This window comes from Chroicocephalus ridibundus, chromosome 4, assembly GCF_963924245.1.
Source record: "Chroicocephalus ridibundus chromosome 4, bChrRid1.1, whole genome shotgun sequence".
NCBI classification, from domain to species: domain Eukaryota; kingdom Metazoa; phylum Chordata; class Aves; order Charadriiformes; family Laridae; genus Chroicocephalus; species Chroicocephalus ridibundus.
In genome coordinates this window covers 93,148,001-93,165,104 of record NC_086287.1, presented here as the reverse complement: position 1 = coordinate 93,165,104, position 17,104 = coordinate 93,148,001, and the positions used below count along the sequence as shown (strand labels likewise).

Below are 17,104 nucleotides of genomic sequence, written 5' to 3'. Positions count from 1 at the left end.
AATCTTTGCAGACAACGCCAAAAGTTAGTGGATTCAAAACAAACCAGAAACTAGAAGAGAGCTCGTAAGAATGACCAATCCCCACTGAAGCGGAGGATGCCACGGAGGACCCAGGATGAGACTGTCATTTCAGACAAAAACAAAATTTCCAGCGCAAATCTTGACAATGCTAATAGGAACTGGATAGAACAACATTCCAGTACTATTTCAATACTCACTGACACAGACCATTTGGATTTCATTTTTGTTTACTCAACTTTGTGGAGTAAAACAAAGCTTCTTGATTTAAGAGTCTCTCAGCCCTCGGGTACTAGAGCACTAGAGGAGTTCCTTGTTGTTTCACACAATTTCAGGACGGTAACAATGTAAACCGAGTCATTCAATGACATGATTTATCTCTCATTAAATGCCTTTCCAGTTTCATGGTATATACAAAGTAACAAAGTCCTGTTTTCCATAACCCTGCTAGTCACAAAATAGGGTTACGGAGTTCAGAGGGAGGGACATACCCTTTTCACAGGGAACAGGACCCCAGAGCAAGCAGCATCTTTATTTCCAAGTACTGGCATAGGCTAAGCCGCCTGCATTTTACTAGACTTCAAGCCAAAAGCAGGCAATAAAATACAACATAAAAGCAACTCAAACACTACAAAACACTTTCCCAACATGACCTTTGGGTTGAGTCATACCACATGTCAGATGCAAGTTTACTGCAATGAATAATGGCAGTATGAGGCAAACGTTAGATTATGCAATACTGATATATCATTACAAACATCAGATTATCAACTGTAATAATTTGTAAGGAAAAATATTTATTGCTGGTTTATGCAGCAGCTAGTCCCTCAAACTTTTTTCTGTTGAAATCAGAACTTAATGCTCTGTTCTGAATATATTTTTTATACGCTCACAATTTTTTTAATATATATTTGATTTGAACCTTACTTTTTATCCTGAACTATGTAGCAGGGCACACTAGCTGTTTTCTGCTCACAGTACCAAGTGCCATCTGAAAAATACGGTGGTTCAGATTAATTACAGCTTGTTTTGAATGCCACTATGTCTGGCCTCACCACAAGCCTGGTTAACATTATCAGGGAAAACAACAGTCTGTTCCTGAAGATAAACTGACTGTTTTACACAAATTTGGGCAGAGCTGGCAAAGCAAAACCACCTCTGGATATATGTGTAAGTTTTTCAAAGAAATTCTAGGAAGCCTGAGTAAATGATTCTACATCCTATCAAAATCCTATTGCCTTACCAGTTCACAGAATTACTATTAGAGTTATTACTACTTATAGAACACCTTCCACCTGCAGCCTTGTGCAACAAACGCTATCAACCTACATGAACCACAGTGGGGTTTTTTTCAATTTGCAAAATAGTCTTTTTTTTTTCTTTCTTTTTTTTTTTACTGGCACAGAGGCTAGAACATACTGTTTTTACCACGTGCAACTCTTCTTTTATTGCTAACAGCCTGGAAAAAAGACACTATCTTGTTATTCTGACCTATGAACACATGCCCCACATTAAATTATGTCTTGCATTTTCCTCCTGCTTTAAAAGCTTCAGCAGAAAGGGAATTTGCTTTATAATCATTTTCCATTAAGTGGAACTTGCATGACTAAAGTTAAACGTGACTCTACTGTCTCACTGTAGCTACTTCAGGGCACAAAAGCTAAACTATTCCTTATCGTATATAAAAATAATTCCTACCGGCCTGCCAACACATCTGGCACTTTGCATAGAGCAAATACGATGAGATTGGCGTACAAAAAACTGGTGAAAAGAGGAAGTACGGTGCCAGTTATGAGGGAGGCAGAACTGCTCTGAATAAGCGGTGTCTATGGGAGAAGACAGACTGAATAAGGAAAGAGAAAAAAAGACTGGGAATTTGATGGAAGTTCTCTCCAAACAATTAAGTACAAAAATACTATTGATTAAAGCTGCATCATTTGAAGCTCCTAGTACTCAAACATCCTTTTATGCTTACTGAAATGGTTCTTTACGTGTATTATCAGGCATTATACGTAATATCTAGATAGAATCTAGAGGAGTCAGGTTATTTAGTACGTACATTGTAATAACCAGACACCGAGTCAGGACTCCACTAGGCCCTGTACAACCACACACAGCTGCTTCTATTCCTGAAAGGCTACCAAAGCTCAAATAACGTGAAGGGCTGGGGAGGAGGAATACAGTCAAAGACAACACTTTCCTTAAAGCTAATGAACTGTAAATGCACACAGTCATTTGTAACTCAGTTAATCACACATCTTTTTTGTTTTGCCCTGAAGTATTTTTCCTTCTTTCATTTTCCTAATGGCCTTGCTGCATTTTAAATGCATTTTGAATGCTATGTGGAAAGGTACTTCCTTGTGTTTGTTTAAGGCAAATATATCATCAGCGAAGTGGCTCTTGATCATTTCTACTTCCAGTGTTAAAAGTCCTGACATTTTTATCTGATTTCCCCTCTGTACTCAGAAGCTCATTTCAATTTCTAGCTCCTCTTCCATGTTTTTTTAAGATCAGAAAATTTGCCTTTATCTTCCTTCTACTGAGCTTTTCAATGCTGTTTTCAAATCTTTTTTACTGCATTAAGTCCATTTCTTTTATCTCACAACACAGCTGACCATTCCTCTGTTTCGGCAGGGACGTGCAAGAGGACGAGAGGCGGCTGGGGCTGCTGCGCAAACAAGTATTTCTATGGGAACAGGACGAGCGAGCTTTAAGGTTAGTATCAAGAAAACCTATGTCAAGAGAACAAAAGCCAGACAAGAGTCACTGCGGCTTTCAGACTCGCTCTCAACGCGTGTATGTGTTTTCCTGCCCAGGGAGATGACAGACACTTAACTGTTACTCACGTCTTCCCATCGGGATACACTCCCCCAGCCTGACACGTGAGCATTAGCAGTAAGACTAGAAGCAAAGCTAGGCTCCGCGCACTCACTACGCACTGTCAGTCACTCCTTTAAAACAAGGAAAAACAAAAGGAAACACCTGCCCACATAAACACTTGAATTAACGTGTTCCATTATTCCGAGTAGTTTTTATTTTACAAACAAGGTAGGGTGCAAAACTGGCATCTACAGCAGAGAACAAACAGTAGCTGCACTATAAAGGCAGAAAGATGAATTAACCTTAAAAAAAAAATCTATAAAAAAATAATCCTAACCTACAAAAATAACCCCCCATTTCTAGAGAAATTAAATAATATTTTGGCGGATGTGTAGAAGATTCAACATCATATTTTTCAATTAACTTCTATCAATTAGCCCGAGTCTTTGCCCCTGCAAGGGTTCACAGGGGTACTGATTAACTGACAGAGAATACTGACTTTATTAACTAACAGTCATTAAATATAAGGAACAGAGAGACAATCAGGCTATATGTTAACGTACAAATTGAGCAACATGATTTAAAGCTAAAAAGAAAGGTTAAATAACTAGCTTTAAAGCTATGTTCACGAAAACCTCCTCCCACCACAAAACACAGTTAAGACGCTGGGAGTTCTGGCAAAAGGAAGCATCCAACACACACACATCCAGGAATATCAGAAACCCTGGACAAAGCACTGGAGTTTTACGCCTGACTATTCTCGTGGGGAAAAAAAAGGTTTAATTTCCATGTAAACATAAAAGAAAGATCGCCAGAAGAATCTCGTGCTCCAAGTCTAATCTTCCGTACGGCACAAAGGATTTGGCTAACAGACCAGTTCCAGTTAACTTCCAAGCCCAGTTCCAGTTAACTTCTAAGCCCCTATGGTCAGAGGACCAGTACACTATACGAGACAAATATATCTGAAAATATATCCTGCACTCTCCTGCCCTCATGGTTTCTTCAGTTGTCCGACAGACAACACACAGCACAAAAGAACATACATGGGCACGCAGTACCAAAGCATACTTGTCTCAGCAAATACTATGGTGTGCATAGAAGTCTCAGCATATAATTAGCCAAATTACTAGTTTGTTAAAAATAAGACCTCAGTTTCAGTACTTGGTTAAATCCATGAGAGAAAGAGGAGGTTCCCTTACTTTATGACTCATGGAAAGCCAGGGAATTTATTTAACAGAACTAGAAAGTGAGGACTCTGAAATCACCTATAATTTAAAACAATCAGCTAAAAAAAAAAATCAAGATAAAATTGAGAAAATTAAAATCCATGGACTTAGAGGGCTTTTTAAATCCTTAGAAAGTGTGTTTCATGTCAGAAAATAAGATTCCTAATTTAGGTTTTGCACGCTTTCTTGTTTATTGCATCTTTGTTATATTAAACTTTATAGAGCGGACCAGACTGTTAGTTCCAAACATCTCTGTGACAGATACCTGGAAGAAACCATTGTCCATTTGTCTGCTCCCAGTAATAATAATAAAAAATTAAAGCAATTCAATTTCTATAGTTTTCTTTGGTTTGAACAAGTCACTGAAGCTCCTGAAGTCTCATCAGTGTCTTTACATCAGCTACATATAATATTGTTTTAAGGTGCAAAAAGTTTGTTATTTAAAAGTTCATTCTTGCTGTCTGTATCTGGTCATACAGAGCTTGGCAGGAAAAGCAAAGTGCTGCAAATGATCATATAACACGTGAGATTTGATCTTACGGTGAACTGGAAAATCCTGTGGACAGATAAGTCTGGGCCATGTACAAATAGCTACTTGGATTCACATTTGGAAAGCAAATTCGGAGCACTATTTAATACTACTATTGTAAAATGACTGTTTCATATGCAAAGTTGGAGAGACAATAATGTGACTAAATTGCATTTGGAAAAATATTATTCATCCTTTGATTAACACACTCTGTAGACCCGTTCTCCCTTATCTTCCCCAAAAATGCACATGTTTACATTTCTAATTCTATATTTTTGGTAGTCTTAAAATGCAGTAAAAGGAATGCAGAGAAAGCAGACATGATACGAAACTATCACATACGGTGCCAAACATCATATATCAGTGCATCAAGCGTGAGGTTCACCGAACCAAATTCTACCTCAATGGATCTTGCCATTGTATTTATATCACGTAAAAACAGCCTTCACGGAGCATTTCACCTACTTGGGAGATACTAAGGACAGTGTGTTTCTTTCTTAGTAATTTCAAAGTCTTGGCTTTAACATAGACATTTTTAAAAATATCTGCTTTTAAAGCAGCAGAGTAATGCTGAATGGGACATTCTTGTACCACAAAGATGAGAGGTCCTGCTTTTTTTTCCATCCATATTAAAGACAGGACAGTAACTCTATTGTGAAAGACTTAAAAGGATAACATAACGCGCACTGATGTTTTAGGAACAGATGCTCCTCTTGTTTCTACAGTAAGTCACAGATTGAATATTTTAAACGTTACCACCATATACTGAGTATGTGTAAGAACACTATCATTATAATATTCCTTACATCTTGAAGCCCCTTATATCTTGAAAGCAATATCTGCTATTAAGCAAAATAATGCTCTCATCGTAGCTCCTAGAGAAGTGTGCAAGTATAATCACAGTGCCTTTAGATAGCTTATTCTTTAGTTGAACGGTAAGTATTCAAAATTTGAGCTTCATTGACCTAAATTGAAGCAGCTGCTTAAGTTAATATTGTTTTCTGTATGTAAGCTGCATTAAAAAAAAAAAAAGAGAAAATTCTGGTTTTACCAATATTCTAATGTGAAATTTTGAAGAGCAAGCTCCTGTAAAATTTTTCAAAGTAAAATTCAATACCTTCAGAGGAAACACAAAACTGCCTGATCACAGCAAAACTAATTCATAAAAAAAAATTAGTAAATATATTTGGATATTATCTATTCTTTGCTTTCTGCTGTTTGCACATGTTTCTTGGTAAAAGAGTACTTAATGTAAAATTCTGAAATTGCTATTTAGCACAAGCTCAAGACTTGTCAGAAAGAGTTCTTTATGAACCAGGTGTGATCTTTTATACATTAATTCCAAGCCGTTTACCCAACCAATGAGAAATCACAAGTAATTAACAGCCACACTTTTTGACTGTTTCCTATAAATCCAAGAGCGTAACACTCTTAAATCAGAATCAAGTGTTGTGGAAGGTACTATGTAAGTACAGAACAAATACAATGTCCTTACCCAGCAATTTTACAATCCAAGAATACGTAGATGACAGAGACGCAGGCAAGTGACAACGCACGTTGAGATGGTGGGCATCACCAAAGGAAATGTATCTTAAAGAATGTATCTTAAAAGAAAGGTATCTTAACTGTGGCTAAGTTTTACATAAGCAATATGAGAAAAGACAATTTTTTAGGGACAGTGAGATATATATATATAGATAGATAGATATAGATAGATAGATAGATACATAGATACAGATATAATTATGAGGATCTCCTGCCGATGAAGTAGAAGAAAGCATAAATTCTCTGTGAAAACCCAACAAACAAGGAAACCTGTCATCTATGGCTGAGGAAGTTAGAGCAACTCTAAACAGTAACTGGGAGATGGCAAAGGACAAGGTCTTCCTTCATAACAAGGGTGCCATGGAGTAGGGAAAGGGATGCAAGGAGAAGATGATGGGGTTAAAATTACGAGTTTGGAAAATCATATTTGTAACAGCTTTCTGAATATAAGGCCAGAGAGGAGGCCTTACAGTAAGTAAGATGGGAGGTAACTGGAGCCTGGACAAGAGAGTGTTATTTTCATCTCAGATGTTATCTATTAAGAACATAAAGGGTTCCTTCTAAGCACTGATCAAATGAAAAATCTACTCACCATTCACACCAAAACTTATTTGTTCATAGTTACTGCAACTTGCCTTTCTTCATCTAATGCTAAAACTCTTCAGTTAAAAAGTTTAGACAAATATATTTGAGAATGTCAGAATATTTTCTATCAGATTTGTGGTGAGCATGAGAGTGCGTACGGTTGCCAGGTTACAGCTTAGTCAATTGAAAACCAACCCTTGACAGGATTACAGCCACATACCAGTACGAGAGAATTCATTAAAGTCAGAAAATAATATAGGTACTTAATATCATAGGTTTAAACTTCTGTAATTTAAAACTAGTGTGGATCTAATGTTCTTCACAGTATTATTTTTGCAGTGGAAGGCAAAATCCAAAAGAACGCAACAATGTTAGGATGAAAGTTGTCATGAACAGAGACTACACACAAGGCCTTACTTACCACGTAAGTCAACTAGTACCGATATCTTTGGAGATACGAAGGCCTAAAGAATCTATTCACAAATTAAGTTCTAAGCAAGAAGGACACTAAATATCAGGTGTAGCACTTTAGGTTGGTGAAATCCAATTCAAAGTTTACAGACCTTTATAAAAGTACAAGAATTCTGCATAGCACAGGGAAATAGTCTCCTCAAAATGACACTCTAAATTTTTCCTTCTATTACCCTTCTGAAACTGTAAAAAGTACAATATCCAAACCTCAACAAGAAAACAGAATAGTGCCATCACTTAATTTACCACACAACAACCTCCCATGCAACCATTAAAAAAAAATAATAAATTTCAGCATGTTTAGTATCTAAAACTTAATGTCTCTCCCACTCCAAAATCATATCAGTGAAATTAATGAAATCTCTTCCCGTGCTATCTTTGCTTTGGAGCAAAGTTGGAGGCCGCCCACGATACTTAAGTCACACAATTCTGTGCAGCTTCACTACACCTGAGAAAAATATCGACTCCATTTCAACCACAGCTGAACAGATGGATAAAAGTCACTGCACTAGAAACCACTCAACACACGTAGCAACTAAATCCTCAAGCACAAATGGACAAACAAGGTTTTTGTAACAATTCCTGAGGATCTACAACAGCTCATTACAAAATAACATGCACACAGACATTTACAAATGATGATGTTTTAAAAACGTTTTTCATTAATCAATTGCTCATTTTTTCAGCCTAATTGGAAAGTTCAAGATAAAAAAAAAAAAAGCACAACTTTGTTTAAGCTGAGAATATGCTGTACTCCAAAACTTACAGTAAGAACACATTCATGTCAAAATTAACTGGACTTTTAAAAGAGCAAAACACATCTATCAATAGCTGACATTTACTTTAAACACTTCTTAGTGATAAATGTTTGGGTTTTATTCCATTAAACAAGAAAGATGTGTAATCCATGCTGGGAAGAAAAAAAAAAAGAAAAAAAAAAAAGAGGACAACGAACAAGAAGAGTTCCCTATATTTTTAAACACAGGTTTCCTCCAGCTTAAAGAAAAAGCATCGAGTGCCTCAGGAGAACACAGCAAAAACAGCAAAACCATTAATTTTCATCACATTTACATTGTTTTTACCTCCCAAAACCTTTCAGAAAACCAGCTTCTATCCAAATTCTTAGACACTCGCACCGTAAAACAGTTTGTTTATAAATTTGACAGGTCATGCTATAACCCACGTTTGCTGGTTTCTTTCCTCCAGAAAACGTTTCTGCTACAACAGACACGTTCATGTAATTCAGAGAATAACTACAACACAAGAGACTTCTAAAAACATGGAACAGCTGGGTACTTCCAATTTCTAAAAGCCAGACTTCAGAAAGAAAATTTTTATAGGAAAAGACAAAGGTGTACCTCATGATGTACAACGTTTAGCTGTATTTCTACCACAACACGGGAGTCACCTACATAGCTCTGAATGTTTCTAACGACAGAGAGAGAAAGAGAAGAGAAAGAAACCCGAGCTGAGATTTATTGAGTTGACGTGCACTGTGGTTAACAAAACAACTGTCAGAGGAGCTCTCCGAAAGCTCGTCCAAATCAGAACTTCTTAGCTAAGATTATAACTAAGATAATTGTAAAACAAAAAGATCTCTGGTTTGAAACAACGACTCTTGGTTAAAGTGCGGATCTTTTTCAACATTTTTAACGTATTGTTTTAAAAACACATGGAGGGGATTTTTTCCTATCTCAGAAAAATAAAGAGAAAAGAGATGGGCGATGATTAAGTCAATTAGACCTTACTGAGAGCGCTTACAAGTAACATTTTAGCATTGCCTGAGCAGTTTAAATTACCAGAATAGAGCAGTTTGGACACAGTGTTATTCGGTAGGTTGTATTTTTGCTGTTTTAAGATCTTTCTGTTTTTTCACTTCTACTCAAATGTGAGTTCAGTAGTGGGTCACTCCTGGGCTCCTTCACTCAGTACTTTGTTTCTTCAGTACAGTAAAAGAAAAGTTTCTGGTTTTTACTTGGGATCTAAATGAAGGCTCCAATCCAGATCTCCAGAAACTGAAGATTCAAAGTTACTCAGTTTTAAGTTGATGTCCCTTCCCCATTTAAACTCTGAGAAGATCAGTGGCATTCAATTCTTTCAAATGGTGTTTCTGGAGGAAGATAACGCCATCTTAAAAGAGGAGTTTGTAAAACAGAGTTTTCAGCTTTGATCTTAGTATTAAATTATCCTCCCATTTGTAGAAAAGTAATTTTACATCTAAAGCATGTATGATTATACACTTACACTACTGTTTATACATCCATACCAACTGCTCTTCTCTAATTTCCCCAGAAGATCCACTTGGGCTGCAACAAAGTTAGAGTAGAAAAGACACACTCTAAACAGACTAATCACTTTTGACAGTTATTAATATCTAAGTGGTAAAATTACAAGCTAAATGAAAAAACCCTATTTCTTAGTTGGCCGAATAAGGATACACTTGATATTTTCTATGCCAAAAATATGGCATTAATAAAAATAGTAAGTCATTTAACTACTGAATCTTCTACCCTATTTTAATTTGATTTTATACTGGTAATTCACTACTGAACAATTCTATTCTTGCTGGGTTTTATCTTCAACTGTGAAAGCCTACTTCACAAACATCACTTTTAGAACCAATGAATACATCAGGTGTCGATTTCTTTCTTTTGTCGATTTCAGTTCACAAATACTACATCTTAGAATGAACACCCAGCAGACCACATCTGTAAAACGGATGAATATTTTCAGTCTTCTGGAAAGCAAAAGAAAGAACCAACTGTTGCTCAAAGAAAAGAGAGAATATGCCTAATCGCACAAGCAGAAAGAGTAATATACAACTGAAGATCAAATAAAATCATAGTGTTCAGTCAAAAAAAACCCAAACACCAAACAAAAAGTAGCCCTTATTCTACACCATTATTGGAACCAGGAACCCGGCTCCATGCTTCTGTATAATTATTTTTCAGGAACAGAAAGGCAATAACGCTAGTATTTTTTAAACTAACAGACATGATTAAATGCTCTTTGAAAACAGCCAGCAGAGAACAAACGATGCTTTTATATAAAACTTTTAATTAAATTCTGAAAACATCCACAGGTCAACGCCATACCCAAAGTTAGCTAAAGCCCAACTATAAACACGGTTTAGTTTTGCTTTCCGGACACCAGAAGACAGATGGGAATCATATGAGAAACCTGTTGTTTAGTCTCAGTCCGAAAGGGCTGAAGTACACCATTCTCAGCCCCTCCTATTTTACAATCTATCAAGATTCTGTTGAGCAACTGGAAGTCCCTCAGAATTCTTTCATACACAATGAAAGCAAGCTGATGGGTGCTGGAACTTTTGCCTTTTACTGCTGAAGAAAACAAGTCTGCACAACAGACCTACTATTCTTCATCACTTCCTTTATTAATAATTTAATTTCTGTGACATACTGCAGGCTAGTTCACTTAGCATTCCTTTTGCGCAAGCGGTCCTCTCTCATCTTCGCGAGGGCAAGAAGAGGTAGGTGTGGGGGATTAGTAATCTGATTCTCAAAGCGTTCATCAATCTCAAAGAGATTTTTAATGGATGAGTGTTCTAAAGGTCTCAAGAAAATCAGATCTGAAGACATTAATGGATTAGCTGTTTCTTCAAAATTTACATATACAACAATAGCATAAAAGGCCAACATCACAGTTGTCTGTGCAAAGCTGTGCCAAACCACCAAGTCAAAAAGGGCATTACACAACAAATACCCTCCTCATGTTAGAAACTTTGTTCCTGGCACAGCTGACAGAGTTGCATGAAATATTAACACACTGTATGAAATATTAACAGAGCTGTGTGAAACATACTCCACAAAGAGTACATTTTATATGTATTTTATATGTATTTTCATATCGAGCCATCAGCACTATCTGCAACCCGATATTTTTTTTTGAGAGGAATTCCTCAGACAGCCTCAGTCTCCCTTCATTCTCCATTGACCCAAAAGGAAATACCCTTCAGATGCTACTCTGTGTCACAACGTACATAGAGGACAGAACCTAAAAGCTCTTTCTAATATACATACGTTGTATGAGTACCCATAGCAGTCAAAGAATCCTAGGTTCAAATGCCTTAGAACACCATTTTCAGAAGCAACCTTTGGTGCTTGAGACTTTCAGTAGACTGACTTTTGAAGTTTCCCAAGTATCAAAGTTTTAAAGCATCTCCACGAATTGTTAGTCAGTTCAGAAATCTTTGAACGCACTCTTAAATACTCAGTTTCAGGCCATCTTGAATTAATCCCTACCATGAATTGTATCCTAACCTGTTGACACCCAACATGCTTTTACCAGTGGCTGGAGATCACGCAGAAGAAACTTAATCGCTTCTAAATTAGAGTCCTTCTGTTTCAGTGTTAGAGATCAAAAAGAAAACACATTTACCTCCCAAGTGCTTTCTGCTACAACCATTTCCTGAAGTAGCTTATTCTTCTCTGGTGCATGAACATAAATATGAACTACCACATCCAGAACAACAAGTAAATGTTCAATAAATATGTTTTTAAAAGTAATTAGGAAAATTATTAAATCAAAGTCTAGGATTCAAATTACATCTGTATAAAAAAAAAAATCACTGATACTTTCAAACTAATCATAAAACATAATTTATCATATGTTATTTTCACATAAAACTCAAACGTCCCTCGTATCATCTTGTTTGTGACTAAGATATAGCAACTAACATTCATTTCAATATTTCCAACCACATAAACCAGAATATCTTTATAAGGCTTATCTAAAATTTTTAGATTTCACTTCATTTGATTGCTGAGTCCAAGACCTAAAGAATGTTCAGAAAAATCTGACGCTGCACAGTTATCAGGTTAACAGTCTGTTTTTAATATGAATTTCCTTATAAAAATTGCCTACAGTTGCTAAAATAACTATTTATTAGTTACAGGAGGAGACAGACTACTAGATTTTATGTCCCAGAGAAGTCATTTATTTTCCTGAAGCAATATGTCAATTTGGTGATATGAAATCCTGCAGATGGCATTGTTTTAATTTAAAGGGTTTAAAATACAAAGCTACATTGCTGCAATGGGGCGTACTTTTTAAATTTTACAGGTAATTTTAATTAGCAGTTCTGCCTGTAAAATTAGTAAAAATGAAACCAAACAAGCAAAACCAAACAAACAATTCATTCACTCCTACCTGATGCTTGCTGTACTGCCTAACAATTAAACGTTGAACCCATTCTATGATCTCTGAAGCTTCCAGTTGAACCTTAGTTCATTCCACCACCACATGTACTTTGCTCGAGTAGCCTTATAGTTAGATCAGCATACCTTCAGAGTTCAGCGTAATAAGCGTGACATTGTTCCCAATACTTTGGCTTCCTAATTGTCCACTGTTGGAAACTGAGTCACTGGCCTCAGAGCCACTCTCTCCATCTTCATTGTGACTGTCGTCATGTCCTGGAACTTTCACCACTATGGTGTTCTGCCTACGTCCAGGAACAGCACTATGGAAAAGAAAAGTACGTAACTTTGGGAAAACACAATCCTGTATCAGGAATAGCATCATTATAAGGGAATTAAAAACACTAATTGACAAAACTAAATGTATTCTAAAAGCACACTCCTTTAAACAAGCCTACTCCTGTTCATAACCAAGAGCAATCCAGCAAAATAAAATAGAAGGAAACTAGCAGAAAAAAATAAAAAATTTTAGATGCACGCTTTCTAAATTTGCTTCAGTGGAAAAGTCTAGGCCCAATGTGCCAAACAAAACAAACAAAAAAAAATTATAAAAACACATTATTTCAGAACATTTTCTACCCAGAATCTCCAGTTGCGCTTAATTTAAAATTTGCTTTAGATCGTACAAATTTTAACAAGCCTTACTGGGCTACTGCATATTCTTTCTTCAGTTAGTTAAGTACAGGATCTTGGCATGCTCCCAAGCAATTGTACATCCATGTCGAAAATCTGTAGCTATGGGCACTCTTTCTTTCAACTGTCAACTAACGCCAAACTAACTAATCCCACATCCTCCAAGATGTGGAGCGTCACTCATCAAGATGTGGAGCGTCGCCCTGTGCCTTTACTGCTGACACGAGGTCTCCCTAGGCAGCACTGTCAGCCTGATAAAATACTCAAGTACCCGTTCAACATTTTCCCCCCGCTATTACCTACAGCGTTCCTCATTTTGCACTTCTAATTGCTGCAAAGACTGATACTGATCTGTCAGAGGAGGAAACGAAGGGGGAGGATTCCCGTAACTGCTACTAACTTGCTAAGGATATTTTCCAGAGAATCCGCGGCTCTGCTCAATGGCTCTTCCTGCCCAACCATCTTGGCTACAATTGAATTCTGCCGGTCGTTGTTCAGTATTACTGTGGTCTGAGGGACAACACTACAAGACAAAAATCAGAGAGGAAAATAGAATGTAAAGGAGGAAACCTCATAAATAATACATCAACACAGTCTTACCATTTAAACAGTCTACTTAAAAACAGAGACCGCCTCTAAGCCTTGCTCTTTCTCCCAGCATCGTGGTTATGTATCAAATGCAAAAGCTGGTAATTCATCGAATTTGACATCTGTACCATCTCAAGTACTCAATTTTTTTTCAGAGGACGGATGGCTTCAATGGAATTATATGAGTCCATGACCCCTGGCAAAGCGATAAAGAATTCATCAACTCAAGATACACAAGAGGAAGTCTGTAAATCACAGCTCCAAAGAGCCACCAAATTCTTGTTTTGAAAAGTCTGAGTGTGAGCATTTTCAGAGATATTATGGCCAACTTACATGGTAATGCACCATTTTTCATAGGATAATTCCTAGGAAAAAAAAAACCTGCAAAAGTATTCATTGCAAAATTGGACGATGAGCTTCGTTAAAATGCATGTCTTTTAGGGCTGAGGGCTTGTGGAGGGCAGGGAGAGGAGAGTGGTACTAGGAGCATCAGAGCAGAACAGGGACAGACTGTAACTTTAAATAACAACGAGACTAAACTATTTCTTGTGTGCATTTCCCATACAAAAAAAATAAACCTAAAACAAACAACGGAAAAGCATTTAGTGTGTGAGAAATCAGAGAACTAGGGTTTCTCCAGCATTTAGTGTGGAGAGAAACCCTTCTCTATCACTTATGATGACAACACAGAAGGAAATAACTAGAGAAGTGTCACACAGAAGAACATACTAAATCTAAACTATAATACAAAAGTAAAAATGAAGTAAATAATTTTCTCCAGCATGCAGCTTATCATTTAATTTGGTTTCAGAGATTATTACTGTTACTCAATCTTCTAAGGCATGGTTTTGATATTTAAAACTGTTTCCACTGTGTTCATGGTAAACTTAAGGAGACAACTTAGAAGAAAATTTGTGTTTTAGTGACAGAGAAGGCTTTATTCTTTCTCCTTGCTTCCCACAGTAAATAGTTCGCTATTGTTTCTACTGGTCCAACATCTCAAACATGACTGATGGTCATTTATTTTTCCTAACTGTATTCCTTGGCTAATTGTCGAAAAACAAATCAAACAAATCTGATGACAGCAACTCTCTGTTTATTTCAGCTGTAATGCTGCGCCTGCTTGCTTGAATATTCATGTGTCTACATAAGACTTTATGCACTACAATATCCACCGTTAAGACCTAAAGAAAAGATAAGAAACTGTCATAAGAGCTAGCAATAAATGGATCTCAACTTTGGCACAGACAAAATGTTTGACCACAGGTTTTTTGGATACAAAAAGCCCCAGGGCCTAATGCCCTGCCTCCCTCTTACAGCAATTGCATCTGTTGCTGGCAACAAATGGGATTCCTCATGGACTGCCAACGATCTGTTGGATTGCAAACCTTGAGAAGCTCTGGAAGATGTTTGTCTAATCATAGACAAGTACAGAGTGTACTATAGCTTTTCACGTATATGTGAAATTCAAATTGTATTAAGCAATAAATGGGGGCTTTCTCTTCTGAATTTTTTTTGTTGCTATCTAGAGTATAAGGGTTTATGATGCTTTCACAGTCACCTTTTCAAAATTTTCTCCATTATCAAGAGAAAAAAAAATGGCTAGCACTGCACATTTTAAAAAACCACACCAAATACTTGATAAAATACCAGTCCGTGGCAATGTTGGCAGTCCCCCCCCATCTAGCAGCAATACATGTTCTCATTGCCTTTCCCAAATAGCTACATTTTTTTGAAGTTCTTACAGGCCAGTTTAAAATGTTCAAGAATTTTACACTTCCTTTTAGACATGGTTCTTTATCACCATCTTTCTTGCAATCACTTCTGAATGCCTGTTTAAAATGTCACTTACTAAAGCTTATTTTTAATGAACACTCTGAATAATTAATTTCAGCTGTAGAGATAAATGCAATAAAATTACATTTATAAAGTCCTTAGGATTTTGCTCCTATTAAGTTTATATTTGAAAAAGAGTCTTAGCACTAAAACTTGACATAAAATAAGGAATGGGGGGGGGGGGCTGCCCCTTTTTTAAAAAAAAAAAAAAAAAAAAAGTGCAATCTAGGGAGTGAGCCAGATGGCACACAGCTAATTTAAGAAAATTTAGAATAAGGAAATACGTTTATACAACCCACCAGTACAGATTTATCCCCTCTTCAATGCATCAATGTCTGTTCAAGCTTGCCTACTTCAATACATAAGCATTTTTTTCAAATTTATCCCTAAAAAAAAACCCCCATGAAAACACTGCCTCCCCGTAAGAATTAATTTTTAACAGTTAGTAGAGTGGATTATTGACAGGAAAAATCCACCTTCACAGTTGTTTTGGGAAAAGCCGCTAACAAAACATACCATATTACTGACACATATTTTCCAGGCTATAAAGCATAAAGTCAAAACCAGACACCACATTGACAAGGAACGTCCCTGTAACAAGCCACAACCACCACCATCAATTGTCCATCAATCGTTTCACACCTGGAAAAGAACTGTTATCAAGTTGGAAAGACTTGAAGAATCTTTAAAGCACTTTGGAGAGAAAAATGAGTCACACAGAAAGCACAGTGGTAGAGCACAACTGAAGTAAGTATTCGGAAATGTTCAACCCAGCACAAAAAAAAAAAAAAAAAAATCTACACCCACCAATGAACCTTTCTCTGCAATTAACCTGCCTGAGTAGGAACTCTACATCTAGTTTGAAAATAACTCAATGAAGTTTCTTGTCTATTACCAGGAACCATGACTGCTGGATAAAACATTATTTCTGTGCTCTGTATCTACTAACACAAAGACTCCAGTACAATTCTCTCAAGTCTTTTTCAGTGCTAAAGAAGGAACTTCTCTTGTTTAATGCTTAACTCACAAAGAATGATGCTTTCAAAAGCAGTCTGCATGAGAAGGCTGAAGTAACCTTTCCATCCAAAATGTCATAAACAATAACCAAGAAACTACAATTCTGATCCATGTTCTACACAGAACAAGAATGGCTACAGAATCTGCTGTCGAAGTCTGACAATGAGGCGTCATGAGGAAGAAGTTTTTCAGAGCTGATGCTGTGAAACTTGAGCAGTTACTTATCTGGAAGAAGAAGAAAATAACAATTGGGACCAAGAGAAAAAGGCACCATTATGCTTGAAAAAGGAGAGTTTCACAGGATTGTCTTAAGAGTCCTATTTGTACACAGGAGAAACGGATATCCACAAGATTCCCTGCAGATACCGGAATGTGCTTCCCATTAACTTTCCTGTGAGATGTTCTATTCACTGTTTTCAGAATTATTTATTTGTTTTAAAGAGACAACAATAAGAAATCTGCTGAATATACACAGAATTAAACAAGGAATTCTATGTAAAGTCCAAATACTGGGCCAACCTGACAAAATCCATCAGAGGAAATCATTAAAACTTACTACAGCCTAGTGCATTCTCATACTGGATTATTCTGATTTCTTTTTTCAGTCTGTACCTCTCATA

General features: G+C 36.7%; 1 protein-coding gene across 4 annotated transcripts in view; it reads right to left on the bottom strand.

The window, feature by feature from the left end:
- Nucleotides 1-17,104, bottom strand: part of BANP (BTG3 associated nuclear protein) — a 153,665-nt gene that overhangs the window by 104,049 nt on the left and 32,512 nt on the right. For all 4 annotated transcript variants that reach the window (XM_063334812.1, XM_063334813.1, XM_063334814.1 and 1 more), the window contains 2 exons: nt 13,444-13,566; nt 12,498-12,673 (listed from right to left, as the gene is read on the bottom strand). In XM_063334812.1, the coding sequence (XP_063190882.1) occupies nt 12,498-12,673; nt 13,444-13,566 (299 nt within the window). The remainder of the gene's footprint in view (nt 1-12,497; nt 12,674-13,443; nt 13,567-17,104) is intronic.